At 40.6% G+C, this 26,745-nt stretch overlaps 1 protein-coding gene across 1 annotated transcript; it reads right to left on the reverse strand.

Moving 5' to 3' along the window:
* Window positions 1–2,846: 2,846 nt before the first annotated feature.
* On the reverse strand, window positions 2,847–25,037 carry ttc9b (tetratricopeptide repeat domain 9B). Its single transcript, XM_062419609.1, has 3 exons — window positions 24,599–25,037; window positions 3,764–3,946; window positions 2,847–2,941 (listed from the first exon to the last, which is right to left on the reverse strand). Exons 1-3 carry the CDS (start codon window positions 25,035–25,037, stop codon window positions 2,847–2,849), a joined length of 717 nt encoding a protein of 238 aa, XP_062275593.1.
* Between the last annotated feature and the right edge of the window lie 1,708 nt (window positions 25,038–26,745).

Below are 26,745 nucleotides of genomic sequence, written 5' to 3' on the forward strand. Positions count from 1 at the left end.
ACAACCAGACTGTTCTAGCTGCGTTGTAATTTGTCTTTACTCACTTACTCATTATATCCACATTTTGGTGATTATTTATCAAAAATCTCATTGTGTAAATATTTTATGAAAGCACCAATAATCATCTCTACAATGTTGTCGCAATATCGATATTGAGGTATTTGGTCAAAAAATATTATGATATTTGATTTTGTCCATATTGCCCAGCCCTACTAGTTATATTAGATATAATCTAATGATTAATTTGGTCTCAGAGAAATTAAGTTATAAGACAAGTTAAGAAGATTTGGTCATGTTGTTTTGGAGTCAGTAAAACATATAAGCAAATATAAACTATTATCATAGTGATAGATAACCATTTTTCCAGAAAATATCTCAGATTATGATAGAGATGTGGCAAAAAGTATGTGGACAATCCTGTCATAGTGTAGCCTACCATGTCAAGTAGATAGCTCAATATTTAGGCGGAGAGAGGGGGCCTTTCGTTCCAGTTAATGGAAATCTTACTGTATAGAATAATATTTTAGACTTCTGGTTCCTGTTCTTCTTTTGGATTGTAAAATGATGTCTACAATATCACGGTATTACCGTACATCAGGGTATATAGGAACCCTAAAGGTATGATTTTCAGCACCAGTTAATGGTTTCAGCATGAGATGTTCAGCAGTCATATATGAGTGTAACGCTCAGGTGTCCACATATTTTCTGCCAGCTGGGTGATAAATCTCCCGGCTCTAAACTTTTCTATTTGCCAGAGAGACTAGGAGCGGTAGCTGCTTTGTTGGAGCTCATAATGACCTATTTCTCCCTCCACCGGAGCCTCTCTGTATCATGCCGGTCTCTCCAATGCACATTGCCGTCTCTCCAGAGTCCTATTGACACACTTCGGTCTCTATTTACCTCTTAGCAGGTCAATGGAAAATGTGGAAGAGAAATCTTTGATTCCCTCTTCCACACCCTTTTTTGAGGGTGACTTTTTTGAGTTTATCTCTCACCTCGGCTGAAGCAGATGCCTTTTTTCCAGATATGTTTCCTACACATTACCTATACCACTGCTGAGAATGGATAAAATAGTATGAGCGAACAGTTGAGCGACATGCCATGGCAGAAAGCAATAGAGCAGTTATAATCCCTATATCCCATACATCTGAAGTAACTCTCTGGAGCCGCACATTGCATGCAGGAGGTGGGCTTGCACACAGGAAAGAGGAAACTGGGTTTCAGGGAGTTTCAGGTCATGCTTTCACAAATGATCAATCCAACTTTCTGCAGAATAGGGCAGGCAGATTTGAGCCTGTGGTAAAGCTATTATTAAAAGCAATATTATCAATGATTAGACTTCACAATTCACAAGAGAAGCACATTTTTTATGTATTTTTTGACATCTAGCCATGGATATCATCGATAGTGAAGTCTAATGCTAATGTTGTGTGTTATCTGTCCTTACAAACACAGATATTGTATCTATCAAGATACTATAAACTGACAGCGGAAGAAATCTCAAATAGCACACTATTGTTGAATTGCACTAAAGCTGAGTGTTCGAGGATGTCAGGACAGAAGTGATTGTTTTCCCTGCACTAACGCTGCCCAGGGTCTCCTTGGTTTGTTATCGATGTCTGGGAAGCTTCAACGTTAGCGATAAAAGGTTGGACCTCCTTGTAGAAATGTGTTTCTGGCTGTGGAGTTTTTTTCTCCAGCTCATTGTGAAACATTAGAGTGGATCTCCATCTAGCCAACGGCGTTTGATGGAACTCCTATTCCATTGGCTATTTTCCGTTGTGACATCATTAACGGGAGAACAGAGGGAGGTGATAGAGAGGGAGGAAAGGAGAGGGAGGGGGCTTCAACAGTCTCAACGAAGACGACAACAAGGACACACGACCCAGGAGGGGCTTCGGACAACAGATTCAAGACACACCAGTTTCCAAAACAGCAGAACTGCTGCAGAAGTTTGTCTGTTTGCTGCAGATGCTATTAACAGCTGAGTAAGATGAACAGCGAAAGCAAATGAAAAACCTCAGGAACAAATTACAAACACTTGAATTAGCCCTTGAATTGAAAAGAAAGAAAGAAAGAAAACAGTCCAGGAATGGAGATACATGGCATCCAGGAAAGAAAACAGAGTCAGCAGAGCAACAGATTAAGCATAGAGGCAAGTTTTTTTGTTTGTTTTTTTCTCTACCAGATGAAAGACTTTTTGTGCACATCTGTCCCATCATAGTCTGGGTAAGAGCCCTGTTGGGTAAGATGTACAATCAAATTGAGCTATATGGTCTTGATATGTGTCACACACACACCCCTTGCTATTACAAACTGCCTCCACACAGACGCCTGCCCTCCTGGTTGAGCTTACCAACCCCCGATATTCTCCTCAGAGTCTGAGATAGACGGAGAGAGAGACAGAGAAGGCAGAGTGAAAGAGAGAAAGAGAGAGAGCAGAAACATAATCTATTTTTTTGTTGTTTTTAAAACATTTACTAAATTACGCAAATGTCTGTTATTCATAAGTATGTTTTGAAGCTCCTTTTTCATTCCACCACAATGACTGATTCATATGAGTATAATACAGCTGTTTCATGTTTTTTGTAGTTTTTTTTTTTTTTACATTTGCTCGACTGTCTGCGTCTAGCAGAGAGGAACCACAGCAAAGAAGAGGGGAGAGAGGTATAAGGAGATGGAAGAAGAGGGTGGTTTGCAGACAGCGCCTGATAAGTCTCCTGCCAATCGTCCTCGCAGGTGATTGGCTCTGTCTCTTCTGTCCGGGGGCTGTGCTGTCGAGGGGCTGAGGGCGGGTCGATGTAGGGTCAAAGGTTGAAGGGTCAGGAGGGTGAAAAGGTTGAGGGTTAGCCCTGGGTCTCTTTGCCGCTCTCTCGTTCCCGCTGTCCGCCCCTGCTCATCTTCATCTCTGTCAGCTGGATGTACCGCAGCACGTTGGTGTCTGTGACAGAGAGAGGAAATATAACAGATGTTAAGGCTAAAAAAAAGAAGCACAATTTTACTCCAGGCCTATTTTTAGCAGCATAGTTTGGCATTTGGAGAAATACACTTGTTCCCCCTTTTTTTGCCAAGAGTTAAACGAGAACTCTCATCGCTGTCCATTAAATATGAAGTTACAGCTGCTGGCTAGCTTAGCTTAGCATAAAGACTTGATAGAGGGGGAACAGTTAGTCTGTCTTTGTCCAAAGGTCACAAAATCTGCCTTCCAGCGCCTCTGAAACTCACACATTAGCATGTTAGACCTCATTTGGTCTGAAAACCGAGAGGTAAAAACGACCATTTGCCTTTGCCAGACTCTGGTGCAGACAGCTCATCTTTTCAGACAGAAACTAACAGACATTAATACATTAAATAAAACACAAGAGTAAAATAAGACTTCATGAAACAAAAAACATAAAGAAGGTTTCAATTCTTCATTAATTTTTTAAAAAGCCTATCAATTACCCATCATATGTAAGCTTTTTAATTGCATTATGTCAACTCCCCTCATGTTACTGAAACCCCACCAATTCACACACGGGAAAAAATCAATGAATTAATAAAAAATACCAAGAACATGACCCCATTATTACAGCCCTGCAGGAAAATGTGCCATTGTCTCACTATCTAGTAGATACTCAAGTCTACATTAATAAAACAACATGGATAATTTTCTAATTCCCTCCAGATATCATGAAAAGTGCCCTCCCCCCAAAGAGCAGAGCTATAGCCTGCAGTTGTTGCTTATGATATGAGTGTAAGTTAATGCACCGTTCATCCTCACCTGTGGGTTCACGGTTCTTGGCATCACGCAGGTAGCGTAGGGCACATTCGTAGTCACCCAGGTGATAGAAGGCGATGCCGGCACGGTACATGGCCTTAAAATGGTCTCTCTGGTGGCTCAGCACCTTCAGACAGTACTCCTTCACTCTCTCATAGTTTACCAGCTCTGACTGCAACAGACATGCTGAGGAAGACAGAGAGAACACGTTAGTATATAATTCATTATAGAATAATGGTCATAATCGTAGATATAACACAGCTTAGTCTCATTGTTTAAAGCAACAGCCTAAGATCTGATTCAGTGAAGTTTAAATGACATTTCATGAAGTCTCATGAGTGAAAAGCAAAGATGGGGATATTTTGCTGACATCCCACTCTGTGCCTTTTAATAGAACCACAGTGAAACTTAGTCTCCACGTTGCTTCCTCTGGATGGCAGTGAGCAGACTATAAATAGCCGATACTAATGTCTCACAGCGTAAAAAAGACACCGAAAAAAGTTGTGCAAGCAGTTTCAGCCGCAGGGTTCGGAGAGTAATGTCTCTACATGCTGCTGCTGTGCTCGACATGCAAAATAGAAGAATGGGGGTTAAAAAAAATCAGCTTAAGGTTGATGGAGTGAATACTGGATTGTGAGGATGCTTAAGTCTTCTTTCCCTGACTTTGCAGATGTGTTGTAGAGAAGAAGCGAGGGCAGCAGAGGAGAGGAGGGAGATAATGGCACCAGAGGAGGATGCAGAGATCAAGTGAGTGGCAGATACCGCAGAAGTCATTTGGGTTGAGAGGTGAGTGGTGAAGTACAGCACAAGGCCGAGTGAGCTTAACTTGAACCAGCTGGTGCTCTAGTAGTTAAATAACTGAAGTACTTGTGAATAATGTAGTCATCAATCCTACAGATGTGTCTTGCAGCAGCACTTTGCTGTAGAAATTTCTCAGCAGCTCTGAGATCAGCTGAGGTCGGAATAACTTTCACACACACACACACACACACACACACACACACACACACACACACACACACACACACACACAACACACACACACACACACACACACACACACACACACACACACACACACACACACACACACACAGGCTTTTAGTCCACCAAAGCTTTTAAATGCCTGCTGATGGCTCAGATATCTGATCACTCAAACACTTTTCCTCTGGTGATCACAACTGCTTGTGTTCGACCTTGCTTCACTTCTTCCTTCATCCTTTAATATCTTTATTTTTTCATTTCCCTTTTTCGTCTCTCCCTCCATCGCTGCCAGTGTCCTTCTCTATCTGATATACTGAAATAATTTCCTTCAATTTCCTCTGTCATGTCTTTTGCTGTCATGTCCCCTCTGGCACTCCCACCCCTCCATATCCCTCCCTGATCTGACTCCTTTTTAACCCTCCCTTCATCCCCCCTCGTTCTTCTGAGTCTGCCCTTGACACACAGACAGCTCTGTGAATAACATGAGTCAGGGACTATTAGCTGGGAGGCAGGGTGAGTCAGGAGTGAGAGGCATGGCTGCAGTAAGAGGAAGAGGAGGAGGAAGGGGGAGGTGTATATACAGTATATGTGGGAGGCTGTAGGGTAAAGTCAAGAGAAGAGGTGAGACCTATGGGAGACTGAAGGCAAGTATGTTAAAAGCTGTTAGTGCTCCTCAACCTGTCGTCACCTCCTGTGTGTGTGTGTGTGTGTGTGTGTGTGACTGACACAGCTCCTTCCATTAGTCTTGCTCATTTGATAAAACACATCTTGCTCTGCACTGGCTTTTTGTCCAATCATACGCACACGCACACGCATGTGCACACGCACGCGCGCGCGCGCACACACACACACACACACACACACACACACACACACACACACACACACACACACACACACACACACCGGCCTTGCCCGTCAAAATCGGAAGTGCAAAACACTAAATAATTCACCATGGACATCAGAGGATGGACCACTTCGATAACAATCAATGTGTTTTGGTATTTAGTGGTTGAAGTGGCATTATGTCTGGTATACAGGCAGTACATTGTGTGTGTGTGTGTGTGTGTGTGTGTACTTGTGTTGAGTCACTGCCTTCAGACGTAACCTCTAAACCTGAACGTTGCTGCTTCACATGCAGTTAGAATGAAGGGAGAGTGACATTTTTATTATAATTATAATGACATCATAAAATTTGAATGCAATTTTTTTCCAACTGTCTCCCTTTTGTAGATGTATAAATGTATGTACATAACTACAATTAACTTGAATACTCTCAACAGATATTAGTTACTTTTATAGTATCATTGTTTGTTTTGTGTGTATTTTTTGTTTTTTTGTGTGTATTTGAGGACAGGCATCGCAAACTAGCTAAAATATGTGCTTTATGGTATCAGTCAAAGCTACTGTATGTACGTATCCCAATAAGTAAACTTGAAATACACAAAATAAATAAATACCTGCTCTTTTAGCTGCAATTTCTGCTGGTATTCTTTCCAAAATGATGATTAATACATTCATGACATTCATTTTGTTCCCAGAACAATTTTAATCCTTATCAAATGGTGTGAAATGGCATGATTTTCTGCACAATCTCACCACCATTTAGACAACCCTGATGAGTTGTATTTACCTCGCTGAACTGTTCTGATCTCTTCACAAGTGAGATGTGTTTGATTAATTAAAAAAACAGTTTAAGGGGCCAAAAGACAACATTCACAAAGAAAAAATACCATTTTAAAAGCAGTCTGACACTAACTGAAACATAAAATTGTACAGTAACTCAAAGGTCAGGGGCGGAATATTATAGCTGAAGGAAAATCAATCTATTCAACAAAAATCCACTTTTATTACCAAACGTCTGTATGGAGACCAATTTTTAAATATATTTTTGTGCATATTATATCTTTATTGGACAGAGACAGTTGAGAGATGACAGGAAACGAGGGAAGAGAGAGAAAGAGGATGACACGCAACAAAGGTCAGCTTTCAAACCGTGGACTTTGTGGTCATGTGACACGTCTTAACCAGTACGCTACATCACTTACTGTTTTGCAACGAATCCATTATCCGAGTTTTAGACGGCTGATACACAACTCTACATTTCAAGTCCTCCATCTAGTTCTTAATGTTTAAACAGTTTCCAGTTCATCTTTTATCTGCTTGGCTGAGAGACAATTGTGTCCATTTTCCAACCATGTTAACAAACTATTAGATCTCTTGGTTTGATGTGTGTGTGTGTGTGTTAGTTTTTAGGTTCATTTGCTTTTGCCGACTGATGTAAAGTAACAAACAAGCCAGCCTAACCTCAAATAACATTTAAAAACAGGTTATTGCTTTCAGATGTTTCCTCCTGTTAAGACATTTAAACTTCATTTTTCGTTGGAAAGTTGTTATATACAGAATATTAAATGTATCATCATTATCAGTCACACTCTCTAGTCTCCTTAGGCTATTTTAAATTCTTGCTAAAATGAACTACTTGTTGAGATCTGTGAATGCTTAAAATAGCGACACCATTACAAACTTTATTGTATTTTAATTTGTTTGTGTTCATGTTAAAAGTATTTTCTCACAATGATTTCTTATTCATATTATTGTATGTTGCAACTAAGGCACCATCGAAAAATGAGAACTCGGTTTCAATGGGCCTTCCCAGGCTAAATAAAGGGTAAATAAATAAATGAATAGAATTATTAGACACACACACACACACACACCCTTTTATTTTTGGTGAGGCTCCTGACTCAGCCGTAGGAAGGTCAAAGCTGCGATCAGGACCCTGTTAATGCAGGTACAGCAGGGATCACTTAGGATACCCTCCATCTCTACAGACTCCACGCCTCTGTTTGTTTTTACAACCGTCCAGCGACGGCTACAATGACTCCTCTCCTGCCTCCACACACCCATCCATCATCGCCCTGCAGCAGTGGACACGAGCGGAGCTTTCAGAGGATTTGGTTACAGTCCATAATGGCCTAATGGCTGACGCAATTAGAGAGTTCACTGGTACTGACGCACAAACATACGCGGGCCAGATTACACACATGCACAAACACTTACAGTGCATACAGTACAGCAAAATGACATGAGTGGAGGCACAAACACACGACCAAAGCAGGTGACTTCAGAAGTACAAATACGTGTGAACAAAGGTCGGATATAACTTGATGACACAATCGCGCACACGGATGCACAAACAGATGCCTGTAAATGAACTGTCTGATACAAACTATGGTTGGAAAAAGGTACTTGACTTCATGACTATACACACACAGAAAAGCGATGTGCACAAGTGAAAACCGGCCGGGCCGCGCCCTGCTGGCCCGTTAAGCAGATGGATGGGATGCCAGAGGAAATGTAGAGTGTGGTGAGAAGCATTAAGGGTGTGATAATGACAGGATCATCGAGGCAGGCCGGGCAAGGACACAGACGGAGGCAATATCACTGGAGCCAAGGTGTCCCAGTCCCTGAGAGACAGGGGGCATGTGTGTGTCTGACGTTATCTGTGGGTGTCCTGTGTTATGAAAGAAATGTGGCTGCGTAGTTGATTCCCATCTAGGAGTCAGGACCCAAGATAAATGTGAGGGGTCTTGAAATTAAATGAGTCTGTTGCAAAGTTTGAGCTTTACTTCTTATTAAAAAACAGGCAAGATTTACCTCGCCATTGCTCTTGGGGAAAAGTCTGTATCCCTGCATTTTACATCTATATTGAACAATATTGCACCTCACAATTTGCATTGAGTGCCAATGAGGTAGTAAGATTGTCAGGCTGTCGTAGTCGAGGTCACAGTGATGGATGGACATGCAGCATGTTTGACTTTAACGCAGATCAGAGGTCTTCTTTGATCTCAGAACTGTATTTAACATTTACATTTTTTCATTCACAAAGTGAGTCTATTAATCGAAATTTTGTTGATTGACACAAGGTTTTTTGATAATCGATTTATTGTTTCAGTCATTTTTAAAGCAAAAACACCAAACATTGTCTGGTGCCAGCTTTTCAAATGGGAGGATTTGCTGTGTTTCAGTATTGTTTATGATAGTAAGATAGCAAATAGCAAATATCTTCGTGCTTTGGACAGATGGTTAGTTAAAACAAAGAATTTGAAGACACAAACTTTAGATCTGAGGAATTATAATGGTAATTTATTCACCTTTATAAAACAATTGAGCAATTAAGTAATTAATTAATTAAATGCCACAAGCCAAAAAAAAGGGAACCACTGTGATTAGAGACATCGTCCATCACGCTTTTTAAGATACTGAAACCCTGCCACTGTCGGGAGTGCTTAGCCGACCCTGAACTTTGACCTCTTTATGTAAGGCAGTTCCTCTTCTGATGACTATCAGAAACAGTTTGCATATTTTAGTTTTGATTAAAAATGCAGCGATCTTGCAGCTTTTTATGAGCACATGTGCGATGAAAGAGGAACGGTAATGAGACGTGCGACTGCAAAAAGGGAACAAGTACCGCAGACGAGGCTGATAGATTTGTTTTAATGAGAGACTTCATGTGAGGACAGGGATGGAAGAATGAGCTGAGGTTTTTATGTGATGCTGTAACACTGGCTTTGTGTGTGTTGAGGTAGCGTCAGTGTCTCTGTCTCAGTCACACACAGATTGAAAGGATTGGCAGACAAAACACAGAAAACTGGAAAAATTGGTGCAGAGAAGAAAGAAGGGAATCTTAAAATGAAATTGAATTTGCTGATTTATAAACCTGGTGAAAACCCAGCAGGTGCAAAGACATCTGTCGAGCTGTGTGTGCGTGTGAATGTGGGGAAGTGGGTATTCATGTGCATGTTTCCACCGCATGAATGTCGAATGAGAGGTGCAGTGAGTGGGAGTGGTTAACACATGCTCAGGAACCCCACTGGTTTTGCCTGAAACGACATGTCTCAAAAAACAGAGCCTGCATAGAGAATCGCTTTCATTTTCGCAGACAGAGAGCCAAAAGCCTGGGAGGAATAAAAGAGCGAAAGAAAAAAGGCAGGAAGCTGATATAAGACAGGAGAGACAGAGGGCGAGGGAGGATAGGGATGGAGACAAAACAAAATCCAGACACAGCTCAGGGACAATGACAGAAAATCTGAGGACAAAAGGACCGAACAAACACTTTTTTTTTTGCTTCTTCGTCTATCCCTTTTTTCCTCTCCTGCCCTCCTATTCAACATGTTTTCAACTCTGGTTTCCCTTTCTTTGGTCTGCATCACCTTGTCCTCCCTCTGGACTCATGTCCCTCTCCATCACACCAGTCGCGACATGACAATCTGCCTAATTTAAAGCCGCTTGTGGCCTCGGTGATTAGTCTGCTGTCCATCACCTTGTAATTAGTTCTGTGGGAAGATAATGGCAGATGGAGAGACCCATCACTCTCTTAGCACACACTCCTCATTACAACACATCCATCTCTGATCGTCCTTCACTCTTTCACTCCCTCACACTCCGTTTCTTCTTGGTTGCGCCCCCCCTTCATCCCTGAGCCAAAACCTCTCTGCCCTCCTCTCACCTTTCATCCATCTGGTGTCTCTCCTTTACAAAATGTCACGCTCCTGCAACAGATTTATTTACAGAAAAATGCAAAGTCATCATCATGAAAGTGCCTCACACATGCATCCTCTGCACAAAATGTGATTGAACAGGTTGACGTCACAGCTCTCAGACAGTGTGGACCGTCTCTCCAGGCCCGCTAAGAATAGCTCCACCCAAAGCATTTTACGAATGCCTTTCACTGTTATTGAGAGGGACAGGGCTACAGTTCCTCACTCGCTTTATCACAAAGGCTTGTCTGCACCGACATGACACAGCATTATAGTCCAACCACCACCTGCTTTATCATCCACCCGTTTCAGCCCTTCACTTTCTCCGGCAGCCCCTCCCTTTTCTTTTGCCTTGCACCTTGTTTCTCAATTTCTGAGAAGTTGCTGCTTTCATCTTGAACCCCTCATTTAATTTAAAGTTGCGATACATGACATTCAGCCACTAGATGTCGCACTATAGCACCAGCATCTCAGACAGAAACAAATGTGTTGTTTACTCAATAAAGTTGGAAAAAAAGAGCCAACAGTTCACGAAATTCAGATCAAACTGTGAAACTCTGCAATACTGATCAAGACGGAATCAAGATTCTGTAAGTGCTTTGCCTATTTTTTTGCCTAAAATGCTTCCAGAAACCAAGTGTACTGTTTAGCTGTGATTTGAGAAAGTTACTGATGTAGCTGACATGTCGCACTAACATGCACCATTACTCTACACTATATCCTTACATAGTAAATAGTTGTTAGCTGACATCCAGTGATGCTGAATGTCATTTATTGCATCTTTAAATTTAGGCACAAAAAGCTACCGTTAATGTTAATGTTAGGGAACGACCACAGTCATGATTAACTGTCAGTAGCAAACGGGAGATGAACAGCGGTCTCTTTTGTTACAGTCTGACAGACGAGTTATAATTCCTACAGCTGCTAGAGTCGTCATGTTGTTTTAGGGATTTGCTTTTTTTTGCTTTTGGCCTTTTGTTTTTCTTGGGAGAACAGCCTAGTCTTAATCCAAGTTTTATTAGCTATTTTATATAACTTTAAATGTGACATAGGGATATTAATAGGCTCTTTTCCTTGGAGAAGATATCCATAATGACTGTTGTGATTTGTTATTAGACAGAGATAATAAGAACTCTTCTTGCCATCAAATAACATTTTACTTAAAACAAGTGTCGCAGATGATCTCTTTGATTGTGTGTCACTGTAGCGGAGGACTATTGCAGCTCCATATGGTGTCAAAAAACCCTCTAATTACACACTTCTTTGACTGTGTGCGTCTCAGAGGCCTCTCCAGGCTCCACTGGGGAAGTCTGTGAGGAGAAAGTGCCGGGACCAAATGTGTTAGACACTGTTTAAGATGAGCTTAACAATCCGGAGGAAAACAGACTGAGAAAAGTGTACAGAGCAGGAAATTGTAGTTTGCATGTACAAACTGAATATGCTACATGACTTGTGTTAAAGGTGATATGAGTTATATGAGAAGATTGATATCTAGAACTACAGAAGTGTCAAGAACATGTGGCAAAATGGCTGCAACGTGCCACCGCTGACTGCAACATCTAAATAAAATTTACTGATACTTATATAATTTATACACTAACACAATCTATTCAGTTTATTTATAAATAAGCAAATCACTGTTAATCTACATCCAGTTTAACTTGTAAACTATCTCCTCAAAATATGTAACAGAAGTGTGGCTAATTTAGGCAAATTAAATTATTTGACACACATTTCTGAATAAAACATGAGCTCTCCAAACTCAATTTTTCCCGTTCTTCCAATTCTTGGATGCATATTAGCATAATATATATGACTGGAAACAGCTAGTCTAGCTTTGTTCAAATTTAAGAAAATCCATCAACGGTCAACAGTTTATATCTGTTTTGTTTAATGTGTGAGGATTTTGTTGGACAGAGTCAGGTTAGCTCTTTCCTCCTGTTTCCAGTATGTATGTTCAGCTAAACTAACGAGCTGCTGGCTGTAGCTTCACATTTAGTGTATAGACATAAGAGCAGAATTTATCTTCTCATATAACTCAGCAAGAAAGTGAATAGGTTTAATTCCTAAAACTATTACTTAAAAACCTCAATCTGCTTCTCTTCTCACATTTTTACTGCTCTCCTCACATATTTTTGTATCACCCCCCTCCAAAAATAACCTGGGTAGCACATTGATTTCCTCAAAACACCAACACCGTCATGCTTGGAAGCTGCGGGTGCATCAAACATATTTGCATGGATTACCCACAGTGCAACATTGATCCTGGACGTGTAGGGGAATCAAGTAACCAGATTATTCTGTTAGATCCCTCATAAAGAGCACAAGGCAGGGAGCGGGGGGCTTTTCACAGCAACCGTTTTTTACAATTTACAATTTACAGACGCTTTTATCAAAACTGTCATACATCTAAAAGTTGACACAACACAAGCAAGGATCTTGTCAGTCTGAGTAAGTGCTATAAAGTTAGTACTTCTTCCGCCACTGAAGAAGACATTATGTAGAAAGGAAGATGCATCACTAGTGTGACTTTGTACTGTAGCGGATCAAAAGCCGATATGCTGCAAGATACAAAGCAATAAAGAAAACCTAAAAATAAAACAAATTAAATAATTCTGGCCATGCTTTTCTTCTACTTTACTCAAACCATTTGCACCTTCTGTCATTGTTCTGCTTTCCTAAAATAGTTGCTGACTCAGGATTAATTCTCATCTACTTAAATATTTATACAAGTGAGGAAGCTATCTTCTCTATGACTTCACCAAAGATGAAATCATTTCTGCTTGACTGTAACGCAGGCCTGTGCTGCTCATGGGTGTTTTCATGGATTTTTCTTGAGTTACTTGAGGCCAAAGAAAATGAAAAACAGTTCATGTAGTTATGATTTTATTTAAGTTATTTTATATCCTTCAGTGTCCCAGAGCCAAAAGAGGATCCACGACTTTCTGTATTACTTTTACTGGCATGAGTAAAAGCAGGCATTTAAAAAGTAGATAAGTGCAGTTTAATAAAGCATAAAGGAGACTTTTATTGAGGATATATCTGTTGTTGAACTCCCTGACAGAGATGTAATGTTGTGGCTCTTAGCTAGGCCATTATCTGATTGGTGATGTCATCTGTGGACACTGGACAGACTCTTGCCTTTAGTGTAGCAGGTTTTTGGCTTCTTCTGGTCTTCTTCACATTGTCTCTATCAAATACCGTCAAATATTATCAAGCAAAATTAAGGCTGTGTTTGCTAATATTGATCCACTTTCTGTATTTTTTTTTCTGGCAGGTTTGTTTGGATCACAGTAGCTGTGAGAAACTCTGTCCATCATAGTGGTAACAAGATAGATGAGTACATCAGCAGAGGAAAGTGCCAAATGATTTGGCTCCAAAACTCACAGAGTCAGCCTTAATCTTCGAGGTAGTAAAGCTTTTCCACTTAGTACCTGAAGTAAATGAATGGCTGAGGCATGAACTTTCATAATTTCTAAAAATGACAAAGCCACGTGTTGGCAGATAGTTTTGTTTAAAAAAACAAACTTTAAAGAGAAAAACAACAAACACACAAACAAAAAACACAATATGTAAACCTGTTTATTCCAGGCTATCTGTATCTTCTAAACTGTTAACACAAAAACTGACATTATTTACACATCTAGCAGATACTGAGCAATATTAGCATCCAGTTAAAGTCCTGTTTGTGTCCACGTGGTGAATATAAGTACGATTTTCACTCTACCCTTAGCGGCAGTTCGGTCCAATATCGATAAAAGTATCTGGCTCCTTTATTCTTTATTTGGATCCTCATTCGCTTCCACAAAGTGGTTGCTAGTCTTGCTAAGGTCCAAACAACAACAGCAACAATAAAACAAACCAATTAACTTTCAAATTAACCAAGAAAAAGAGAAACAAGCTTAATATAAAGATGAGACAGTAAGTGAAATGACAGGATATAAAAAATAAGTTCAAAAACATTGAGTGAAACAAGCTGAACGATGCTAAAATGTTTTTTAGAGCCGAGAGGGAATGTGCAGTCTCTGTTGGTTTATCACGACAGCCTTAACTTTTCACATATATATTAATTATAGAAGCTTTAAAGTTTACCCTTTAACTTCAAATCATCCTGAATCATTTCCTTTTCTAACCAAAAGTGCGCATTTGGTGATCACATTCAGTAAGTCTACCTCCATAAAAGATCACCTTCAGTGCTGGATCAGCAAAACAGGCTCACCACAACGGTCACAACCAGCGTGTAACAAGGACGACTTTTCAATGTCAACCCCCGGCAGTGCACGTAATAAAGCATTCAGCGTCAGGCCGTGTAGGGAAAGCTCAGATAGTGACCAGCATGGCTTTTTATCTACATGCAGCTCTGCGGATAAATATAAACAGCCAGTTGGTTTACCCTGCACTGGCCGCTGGAGCACAGGGTGTTAGATACAGCTTCAGCAAATTCTCATTACTGATGGCTTACTGAGGATGAATATTTCTGCATTTCTCTATCTGTCTTCCTTTAACATTCTCTTTCTCTCTCTCTCTCTCTCTGAGGGTGTCAGGAAAAGGCTTCTGTTTCAGTTTTCTCTCAGCTGATCTGCCATGACTTTCAGCTGCGGACTAAAAAAAGCTCTGACAGCCACTTTCAGTTAATACATTATTTCAGCCTGTCAGTCAATATGAAAAAGATTACGTTTCGAACATCAAAATCAATCACAACACACATCACAGATATACATATGGTCACAACAAAGGCTTAATAATAAATACCTGAGGTGTCAGTACAATGATATAATTGTCTGTGCAATTGCCCCGAAGGGTTACATTTCAGCCTTTCGCTCAATACTGGACCAATTCAAAAATGGACGCCCCCATTAGTCACTTAGACACAAGTAGATGGTAAAATAGGGTCCAGGTTTAAAAAATACTGCAGTTTTCCTTTAAGTATCAGGAGGACATTTTAAAATATTTTTCAAATAGCACATTGAGGATGTCTCAAGGAGTGTTCACTGTGTATGGCCTTGTAACAGCAAACATATTTGGTCCCCATTCATTGCATAAAAGAAGTGTAATGATAATTCTCGCTATCTGTCGGGCAGCTTTCAGAGGATCCTTTTAAAGTGGCCTCCGATGTGTGTTATTTGATTGGATGTACTGCCATTAATTTGTTAATCAGACATTTCTGCTCTCCAAAGGATGAATCCGAATGTGAAGTGATCCCGACTAGCACCACTATTTGTGGTTTTGAGTGCGATCCAGAGATGCTCCTCAGGATGATTTATAATCACTTTCATGACCTCTTAACTGTTCATGTAGCAACAATTTGTCTCAGCTGTTCTTCGTGTTTAGTGCTAATTAACAAATGTTGGCATGCTACAGGCTAAACAAGCATTGTAAACATTATACTTATTATTGTACTTAATCTTGTTTTAATTGACCTCTTTTGAGTCTGTTTTAATTAGATTTTACACTCTTCACTATATTAACTGTGTTCTTGTGGATTCACTTTGTTTTGTTTCTGTTTTACTGCCTTTATTTTATGACAATTTGAAGCATAAAACTTTGCCAACTTGGGAATGCATACAGAGCTTCAATGAAAAGCTACAATTATGACAAATAATAATAAAATAACCTTTCTGTTTAGTCCACAGTTTTTCTTGTTATGTCTATTTCCATCTCCTCTATCACTCAGCCCCTGCCTGTTCCCTCTCCTCCTTTCCTTCCTGACAGATGACTGAATCTTATTTACGCTTGTGATAGGAGTCATCTCGGCCTGTCAGGGCCGTGATCTAAATCAGTTTGGTCTGGATGGGATTTCTCTGCGCCATCTTCCTCACAGTGAAAATAAAAAATACAAATGTAGCTCTAAAAGCCCTCCCTTCACTAGCTAGAGGTCATCGAGCCAATACATTTTCTTCCTCTCCTTCTCTACTTGTCACTTTCGTCTTACAGTCGTGCCCTCCCTCCTTTCTTATAATCCCATTGTATTTAAGAGTTCTGTCCAGTTTCTCCTGCACCCTCTCCCATTTCAGCCTCTGCATGTCTTCTATGAACTCACTCCTTCCCCCAACCTCCAAATCTCTCTCTCTCCCCCTCTCTCTCTCATCTGTGAGGTAATGTGGAGAGAGCGATACAGTGGGAGTGTTACAGTAGAGGGAGTGCCAGTCGTACCCATGACAGCAATGCCATGCCATCTGCAGCCCTGGCACGCAACAATCCCACAGCTCTCGTTCAGCTCTGGCCACCCCTCCAATGGCAGACGCAAACGCACAGCGGGAGGAAAAACACCAACCAAACCTCCCCCCATCCCCCTTCTCACCCTTGCATGGCATCTCTTTTCCTTCGTCCTCCTCCATCCTCCTACGAGCACATTGTGCAACTCTTTCTTTTCTCCTAAGCACTGGGTAACTTCTCTTCCTTTTCTAACTGCTTATACAACCCTGCTTTTTCCTCGTCTTAACCCTTCTATCCATACTTTTCCTATCCTCATCGCCTTTCATCATCACGCTTTTCTTCTGCCTTTATCTCACACACTCCACCACATCCCCTGGTGATGGAGCTGGCAAGAGAAGAAGGGGGAGGAGTTTTCTGATCCAGTGGACTGGTGAAATCACTATGTCTGTAGTGTTACACATCGCTGATGTTATTCTAATGCAGCACCGGCAGCCCCCCATCTGAAGCAAGATTGGTCTTACGGGCTGTGCTGAATCTTCAAGGCTAACTGGAGTGATAACACTGTAGCAGTGTGTCTCATGTTATACTAGGCAGCGCTTTTATTTCTGGTCCAGTAAGGAACAGATGTCTCCAACAGGCTCATTAAATCCGTATAATGCCTGTAATTACATGTCACAGTTCAAAAGTTAATTGATGACCAATGTCCCTTTGGGCCTGGATACTAAAATGTGGAATTTAGAATAGATTAACATTGAAGGCAGCTTTAGATGCAATAAACTATAAAAGCACAGTAGGACACCACAAATATCAGCTGGATTTTCATCCAAATGTAATCCAAATACTAAGCAAATTTCCAAAAACTCAGTTGAACATTAAAATGAATGCATGTTTCAATCCACATCTGTTATAGAAATATTTGGAGTTGGGTCGCTGAAATAAACCACTGGTGGCAATAATTTTCTAGTTGGGGACCATTAAACTATTGCAGAAGAGGCGAGAACGCAACACAAAGATGTAATTAAAAGAACGTCAGTCTGAAATCAAGCAATAGAAAATCATGTTGAACGCATGATGGAAATGTGGCTTTCACATACTTTTGTCTATTTACATTGTAGCACTATGATTCACCACACATTCAATGCACAATCTGACATGCTGATAATTGATCATTTTATAGTCTGAAGCAGGTTACAAAGATTTTATTAAACCTATCTTGCACAGTGTGTTGTGAAATAAACTTACACAACCATTGTTGTCACTTGAGATGTTCTGATACTATTTTTTGCTTCCTGATACCGATTCCAATACCTGAACTTGCATACCGGCTGATTACGAGTACCAATGCAATACAGCAGTGTTAAAAATAAATAAATATCAGCTGTATACTACTCACCTTGTATGGCTGTGATATGATTACTATCTTTTGTGTGATGCATCTTCAAATTCTTTATAAACGTAACTCTTACATCCGGCACATGTTGCCTTTTTACTGGTGGGACTTTCCAGTGTACAATATTGCCATATTGCTTACGTTTTGCTAATGGCTATTTACTGGATATCAAATCATCTCCAGTGCTCTAAAGCAGTAGTTGCCATTGGCTTCACAGCGCAACTTGCTGTGTAGGCTTCTGTTTTGTCCAGGTGAGAAACTACTTTAAAGTTTATTAATAAATTACACAGTATCGGATCGATGCATAGACTTCGTAGTTGCCGATACCCGATCCAGCATTTTATGCAGTATCAGAGCCATTTCTAATACTGGTATCGATATAAGATGATATTAATTGTCACCTTAAGTTACATGCTTCATGTATGTCATGATTTATTCACCAAATCTGTTGTGTTGTACCTTGTAGCATTTTGCTTTCATTGACACACCAACTTTTCCAGCCCAGCCCAAATATTTACAGTTTTTTATTCAGGTCTTTAAATAATTTGTGTTTTTATTTTCATTGCTTTGACAGTCTTTTATAATGTGACTGGTAGGTGGAAATTCCTGGATCATCATCATCATTATGGCAAGCAGAGCAACATGGGAGCTGTAGCAGTTGAACAAAAAGGTGTTTCGTGTTACGAAACAAACAGTTCATCTCATCCTCTCCTGCTGCGCCGCTCCCAAGGCTTTGACTTATGACTCATTCACAGATTGAGCCCGTCAGGAGGAACAAAGGAAGATTTTGGGCAGAGATCAGAGTGAGCAGGAGTTAATGAAAAGTCAGACTGATCACTCTAACAACAGGATCACACCATCACACCCTCTGTTTTATTCTCTGTAAAGTTTCTAATGTACATTTGAACCGATTAACACTCACTACAGCTTCTAAATTGCTTGTAACAAGTCTGTCTCTGTGCTATTTTAGTTAACTCAACACAGATTCAAAGTAGTTTCTGTTCCTGTTGTTTAAAGCGCTTCTTCAAGATCAATATCAGGAAAAAGAGCAAACAAACTGCACTCACATCTGTTATTTCTGTGCATGCCTCACAGTGTGTTTGTGGTGGGTGGATGGATGACTGAGGCGGCCTAGCAGGCAGTCTGCCTCTGGCCAACATGTTGCACCACTGTGAACTGCGACAGGCACAGACGGTGGTGGTGGTGGTGGTGGTGGTGTTGTAACCCATTTAGATGCAGCCTTGCAGGGATACACAGACTCAGGGTGTCTCCTTAACAAGGCCAGCAAATAGGACATTCATCATCCATCGCCTCATCGTTTGACAGAATCAGGTACAGACAACGTTGACGCTTATTTCTCTTTTCTTTAAACATATTTACTCCTCTATACGGTGTTAAAAACTCATATTTTCTCCATCGCCAGCATCTTTCCTATCTATACTAAACAACTCTTTAATTCTTGAATTATTTCTCTTTTTCCTTTTTAAAAACACATTTAGTCTCCCTCTGCTTTCCTCTGATCCTCCTTTCTAATATTCTCCTCTTTTATCTTCCCATCTTGTGTTTTGTAACCTATTGCTGTTTCTGTGGGGAAGATAAATAAACACATACCAACTCACACATGTCTGTTCATCGCACATAAACATGCTAATACACTCCACTTAAACAAAATCAGCAATGTCAGCAATGGTTATGGAACGAATGGTAGGACGAACTGCGCTGAAAGCACCTACGCTTCTCTCTTACCACAAACACACCCCACATGCCCTTAGCTAGCTGCTGTTCCTCTGGCCTCTGGGCACTGAAACAAACAAACACAACACTGTCCACACACAGACACAGACACTCCCTCATGTGTGGCTGGTGGTGCTGCTGCTCTCCTACAGTATCATGCATCAGAAAGCTGGACGATCAAAAGGCTCATAACCAGGTGGAGCCTTAATATGCTTTTCATTTCTCTTACTGCCATTTTATTTTTACTAAAATCTCACTGACTCTGGATCACTTTATCCTGATATTAATCTGAGGTTAATAACGACAACATTTTCTTAATGTATAATAATTCAACTTAAGCAATGTGGCGTTGGGGTTGGAGATCATCACAGCATTTTCTTGGTATCGTTATAAAGGATATAGCCAGCAACGTTGTTTCTTTTTCTTTTTGTCACCAAACCTCATGTGCAAAGCAAACCAACAACACTTACAATACTTACAAATATTGTGTGTATATTCAGAGCCTAATATATAGTACTCATCTGTGCCGTAGAGCTTGGTTGTTTCCCAAAAACTACTAAAAACACATCAGTGAGCCACACTGCTGCATCTGGTAACATTTTATTTCACCCCAAAGATTACGATTACAGTAGTTATCCAAGGAGGGTTGAATCAAGGGCAACTGAACTTTGGTTAGATACTTGAACACGGTTCGCCTCTAATCTAATTAATGACGATGGCCTCCTTCACTCCCCTTTCAGACCATCTTTCAAATCATCTGTCCTCCCTATTCAAAACATGCTTGTTGTTGTACCTACAACCAAGTCCAGGTACCCTCGATTCCACCCTCCTTGGATAATCATGACCTGGATGACTTCAAATCCTCACAGACATGTTATTGTAGTGCGTTTAGAGATAGCTCCAAAGACTCAAGAGATCGTGATATGTAGCAAAACAATCTGGCCAAGCTCTGTAAACAGAACCATGTTTTCTCCTGTACACAGAAATACTCTCCTGAGGCTGAAAATATGATCGCTGTTATTAGTCTATGGAGCTGTTTCTACACAAATTAACACACCAAGACTGTTCATGGTGAAGGAACATGTCACCCAGTGCAGAGGTGTGGCTCACTGACGTAATTTCAACTGTTTTTTAAAAAGAAGAGGTCTACGGCACAGATGAAAATGATATATCCAACTCTGGATATGCACACAATAACTGAGATTGATAGAAAATAAGAAAAATACAGAAAATCATCAGCCTTATCCTTTAATGTTTAAAGAAAATGTTCTCCCAAGTGTTTCAAAGGTCATGCTCCGACAGATTATTTGTTAGCATTCATTGAAGACAGGTGAGCTGTGAACCGGGGCATCTGTGTATGAGTATTGTCATGAAATAATAATATGGAGAGATGATGAAAGATGACATTACATTATTGGCCAGTAAAATGTGGAATACTCCTATTTCTAACTGCATTATTAAAAGATAACTCTGGTGATATTCTGTATTTTTCTTATTGTTAGCAAACCCCACGAAAAGACCAAAACCAACAATTAATTAATCCTACTCGTATTTATCCACTGTGGAGGCGAAGCCTGAAATATCTTATTCATCTTTACCAAAGAGCTCCATTGTTGTCAGAACTATTAAAAACACATCATTGTTGAATTGGGCGGTATGTTCCTTCATTACAATGAACGAGGGATTATTTTGAGCAATTCACACATACATCATCCCGCTGCTGTAAATACTCACCAAAGAGCACCAGAGCACCAAATGTATATAAATCCACAGCTGAAAATAGTCCCCCTTTCTCCTGTTTAAAGTAACTTTTGCTAAAAACCACCAGCTGTTTTTACTAATAACTTTTTATAGAAATAAAACAACATATATATGGGACATATTTTAAATGAAATACATCTCCAATAGAGTTGGGCTGGGGTTTGAGACAGATGGTGTAGAGAAGCTGGAAAGCATTAAAAGACGGACTGATGCATTGTTGGCTTCATTCACTAATGTTGCTTAAAGATGGCCACAAGCGTTAACTACAACATGACAGAAATTGAGGAGAGATTAGACATCTTCCATTATTATTGGGACTATGTAACAGTAATATAAACATAGTAATCCCAGACACATTGTACACATTTTAATTCCAAGCAAACACATTATTGTAGTAAATATAGCCTCTGATGGCAGAGCAAGGTTAAAGTGAGGTCTCTTTGTGTGTGTGTGTGTGTGTGTGTGTGTGTGTGTGTGTGTGTGTGTGTGTGTGTGTTCATATGTGTGAGTGCGCATGTGCACTCCCTCTGTTGAAGCAGCAGTGAGGGGAGGGTATGAGCAGTATTAATGCAACACCAGGGAAAAGGCCCAGTGATGGTTGCCATGGTAAATATGGCCCCCTGTCGCGTGCTATCAGTCCCCTCCTCCCCTTCATCCCCCCTCCTCTTCCACTGCTCTCTACTATTTCTCTCCATGCTAGCTCTTCTGCCACCCTTCCCGATTCTCTTCCTCTTCTACCGCCGCTTCCTCCTTCCCCCTAATTGTTCTTTTTTCTTCCTTATTTCACTTTCCCTCCTACTCCTTCAACTCCTTCCCTCCCCCATCTTCCCTTCACGCCACAGTGGCCCCCCTACAGGCCCCAGACAGACCCAAAATGCTGCGCAGAACAAGGCAAACTTAAGTGCATCATGGCAGGTTGACTGGGCAGCGCCACAATATCACCACTGCCCCTGTTGTGCTACATTCATGACCCAAAATCACAACGTTCACATAGATAACAATGTCATATAGGTGATGTGATGTAACTGCTTTAGTGCCAGCATGCAATGTTCATCATCATCATCATCATCATCATCATCATCATCATCATCATCATCATCATCATCATCATCATCATCATCATCATCATCATCATCATCATCTCCTCCTGGATCCAGCCTGTCATTACTCATCATGATTGAATTTTCACGCTGCATACGGAGCACATGTTGTAGTCACGGTTAGGCTTTTTAAAGAAGCACTAAAAGAAAAACATATTTATAATTTTTTTTGTTACTTTAATATTATTATGTTTTGTCCAAATTAACACTACAAAATAACACATTTCTTTGCCAGGAGAAAATCTAGCTCGACTCCCCTGAACCAAGCGGTCCTGTGTGATCTAATTAATAGGTGATTGATTGACAGATAATTTGAGATGAGGGTGAAATCTGGGAAAGGATACCACCAGATGTCCTTCATTCAGTAACCGTATAGCAGGATAGTATAGAGGTTCATTCTTGACCTCTGCAATACATATCTGTTATCAAATGTTGAGGGATGTAATGATTAGTTGATTTACAGAAAATGAATGGTCGACTATACTGGTAATCGTTTTCAGGCATTTTTAAAAAAGTCAAAAGATCCAGAAACAGAACCTCGAGTTTAGAATATATTATTACACGTGATATTTGTTTTGCTTGGTCTAACTGCGTCATGTTGTTTTTATGTGCTCTTTGCTGTTTGCTTTATTGCTACATGTACACTAGTTCTGCAAGATGACACTAGCTAAAGATCAAAGCATAAAATACTGAGATTGCAGGTGATTTATGTTTGGTAAAGCAAAGAGTAGAGTTAAGTCTAATAAGGACACAGGCATTGTTGCAGATGCAGATCAATTTTATAATTATCATTATTTTGCAGTCAGCTGGCACACCTGGTCAGAGCTGCAACTAATGATTATTTTTTCATTTTGATCAGTTGTTTGGTCTATAAAATGTCTGAAAAATATTGACAACGGTTTCCCAAAACCCAAGGTGACGTCTTTAAATGTCTTCTCCTGTCCACAACCCAAACATATTCAGTTTATTATCATAGAAGACTAAAGAAAGAAGAACATGTTCATATTTGAGAGGCAGGAATCAGATAATTTGGACATTTATTCTTCATAAAGATTCATTCATTATCAAAACTGATTCATTTCTTGTTTATTGATTACACATGAAGTTTATTGGCTGACACCTCTATCTGCTTCTGATGATGGTTTTACTGCAACAAATCCTTCGTCCTTTCTTTTACATTTTAAATATCATTGGGTCTTCATGCGTAGCAAATATGGAGATAACATATTTAATCTGTTAGGTACATTATATTTTCTAATACCGAATATCTATATGTATGATTTATTTCATGAACAGCATGTGTGAGGTTTAAAATGTTGGGAGTATGCTCACTTACTTTAAAGTCTGAATTTTGTAGCTTATATGTTACAGCACATGAATATCTGCATAAAGTAATGGATAGGAAGTGGTGTAAATACAATGATCCAGGAGCTCACTGATTGCACAGCGATGCCATTTGACACACAGTCTTACATCATCCGCTGCATGGTTCAGGAGACGTCTTCTCACCTCAGACCTCATGTAAAATGATGATGTTCCAACATGGCAACGATGAACTCAGCTCTTACACACATAATGAAAACATGCATTATTGTCTCATTAGCCTGTTGTATGATTTGATTTTTTAATCTATTGTGTTTTACTGTTTTTTCTGACACGTACACAGCAGAGGGCCACATCTACAGCTGGAATAAATGTAAAATCACTGGGTCATTTGGTCACAATGTTCACACGAGGAAAAACTGGAAAATAAATGTACTAAATGGCACATGTGGGCTGCCATTTAAAAGATAATGACTCTGTCTGACAGCCTGAATTTGGCATGGTGAAAATAGGATGTGTTAATTTGGCAGGCAAATAGCTTCCAGTAAATAATCATTTGGTCCGAGTATAATCCTTCATATTGTGTCCACAGACTAATACACATAATATCATTTTTCCCAATCTTTCTGTAGCATAACACCAGTACTACTCCTGCCTCTGCCCAACAGAAACCCAGCACCTGCAGAAACATCCTCTGTACTATGTGGTGTGAACCCAATGAACCAGAGCCAACAAAGGTGTCAGCAGTACTTGAAGGCTTCAGAGGTTTGGGTTAAAACAGGACACCATGTATCTTCTGTGTGTGTGTGTGTGTGTGTGTGTGTGTGTGTGGACCGGTACCACTCACCTGTCAGGCTGTCGTAGCACTCTATCTCGGTGATCTCCACGGCTCTCCGCTGCTCCTCGGTGAGCTTGGCGGCGGCTTGGTTCAGCAGGTTGACCTCGGAGCCCGTCGTCCCGTCGACAACATGCATCCCTTTGAGCTGCAGCAGCGCCCGGTGGTACTTGCCTATCGCTTCCCGAAATTTCTTCTCTTTGTAGCAGCGGTGACCCTCCGCCTTGAAGTCGATGGCTTTCTGGATCTTCGACTCCATCTCCATTTCAGCCGAGCCGGCACCGGCGGCAGCTGCCAGGCTCCTGCCGCCGGTCTCCGGGTAGCTTTTCAGGCTCTTTATTGAGTGCTGTTTGGCGTCCATGTCTCTCAATAAAAGCGGCTGGAGCGGGCCATGGTGCTCTGACACGAATGTGTGTTTTGTTGGGGAGGACCGGAGCAGCGTGCTGTGCATAAATGATGCGTGATGGAGCAGCAAAGACGGCCAAGAAAACGGCTTCAGAAACGTCTCCTGCTCGAGCTTGTGCTTGATATAAAATAAATATAAAGGTTTTTTTTTATCAATTAAAAAGAGATCAATAAGGCTAGAGCAGCTGGCAGCAACATCCTGATCCGTCAGTTTTCCTCGAGCTGGTCGTCTCGCGGAGGGATGCTCGGGAGGATCTCTATGGCAGCAGGCTCAGAGGCACGCGCAGCTTCAGCACCACAGACAGCGCACACACCACTACCTCTACCGCACAGCATTGTGGGGAAAACAACAGGAGTCGTGAGGCGTTGCTGCAGTCCAGATTTTAACACGGCAAAAGCGAAAGAAAAAAAAACGTTCAGAAATGTTCACTATACGATGAATTATCTGTGAAACCACGTTTCACTTTGGTAGAGAAATATTAAACAAGTATGAGTTATACAATAATACATACCTGCCAATAATTAATAGCTTATTTGCATATTTTTGGACTATTAGGCAAAGGTGCCTCATTGACACCATTAAGTGACACCCCCCGCCCCCCATAGGCCTATTTAGGCTACTATATCTGAAATGATGTATTAATAGCCTCATAAAATATTACACATTACGTCACCCCCATTGTCTGTAAGTGGCCAATCTTCACAATTGTTTAAAAAAAAGCTGATAAAGGTAAAGTCAGCCTTTAATTCAATTGGTATTCTCTATGTATACAACAGATAATGGCCAAACCGGAGTGCCTGATGTCTTCAGCTGATAAGCGTTTCAAGGAGATGGAGACAGACAGCAGGAGGCTACAGGCGCCAGAGGAGGAGGGAGAGAGCGACCTCAAGGGGACAAGATGTCAAGTACACCAGTTTTTCATGTGATGTGTGGTTCACCTACAGCCCACATATCATCCCTGCACAGATGATGCCGTCTTTATGCACAAATTGTGTGATCTTTGCAAAGATGTAACATCTTTTCCTCCACATTTACACGCAGCTGGTCATCTATGAGGTGTGATTCATCTGACTCATAAGAAACAGCTCGATTAGAAGTGTACCTAGCATGAGGTTACTATCAGTCCAGAGGCAGGGCCAACGAGTCTTGTTAACATCTGTACTCTCACATCCATATGTGCCTCCTGGTTCCCGGATCAGACCTGCAGTGTATCACCTCGTCTTGGATTATCTGTCATTTCTACTCCAACCAGCCTACAGATTAAACATTTATGAACGATTTATTATAGCAGGACATCACAGGTGTTAGACTGCTGTTAAACACAGATAAGCTCTTATTCTCATGGCTGGCAGTGAGAACTGATGTGTCCACAGTCAGAGTCAATACAGATACTCAGCTGTGTGTGTGTGTGTGTGTGTGTGTGTGTGTGTGTGTGTGTGTGTGTGTGTGTGTGTGTGTGTGTGTGTGTGTGTGTGTGTGTGTGTGTGTGTGTGTGAGTCATATTAGTCATAATATGACTAGTCATATTCAAAGTGAAGTACTGAGTATCACAATATGATGTTTGGGGGTCACCAGAGCCATTTTTATACTGACCTTGTTATGATCATGAACGTGAAAAAAGGAAAAATACATTCCCAACAGTATGGTATATTTTTCCGATGAAAGTTTATGACTGATGGTCTACAAAGGTTTAGCTACATTTACAATTTATCGTGTGTTAGGGAATTTTCCATCATTTACATCAATCATTGGC

Source organism: Scomber scombrus, chromosome 5 (assembly GCF_963691925.1).
Source record: "Scomber scombrus chromosome 5, fScoSco1.1, whole genome shotgun sequence".
Taxonomy (NCBI): domain Eukaryota; kingdom Metazoa; phylum Chordata; class Actinopteri; order Scombriformes; family Scombridae; genus Scomber; species Scomber scombrus.

Coding starts and splice junctions, on each gene's coding strand:
- ttc9b (XM_062419609.1), bottom strand. CDS start 25,037: ATGCACAGCACGCTGCTCCGGTCCTCCCCAACAAAACACACATTCGTG. Junction 3,947..24,598: donor GTGCTACGACAGCCTGACAG/GTGAGTGGTACC, acceptor TGTCTTCCTCAG/CATGTCTGTTGCAGTCAGAG. Junction 2,942..3,763: donor CAAGAACCGTGAACCCACAG/GTGAGGATGAAC, acceptor TCTCTGTCACAG/ACACCAACGTGCTGCGGTAC.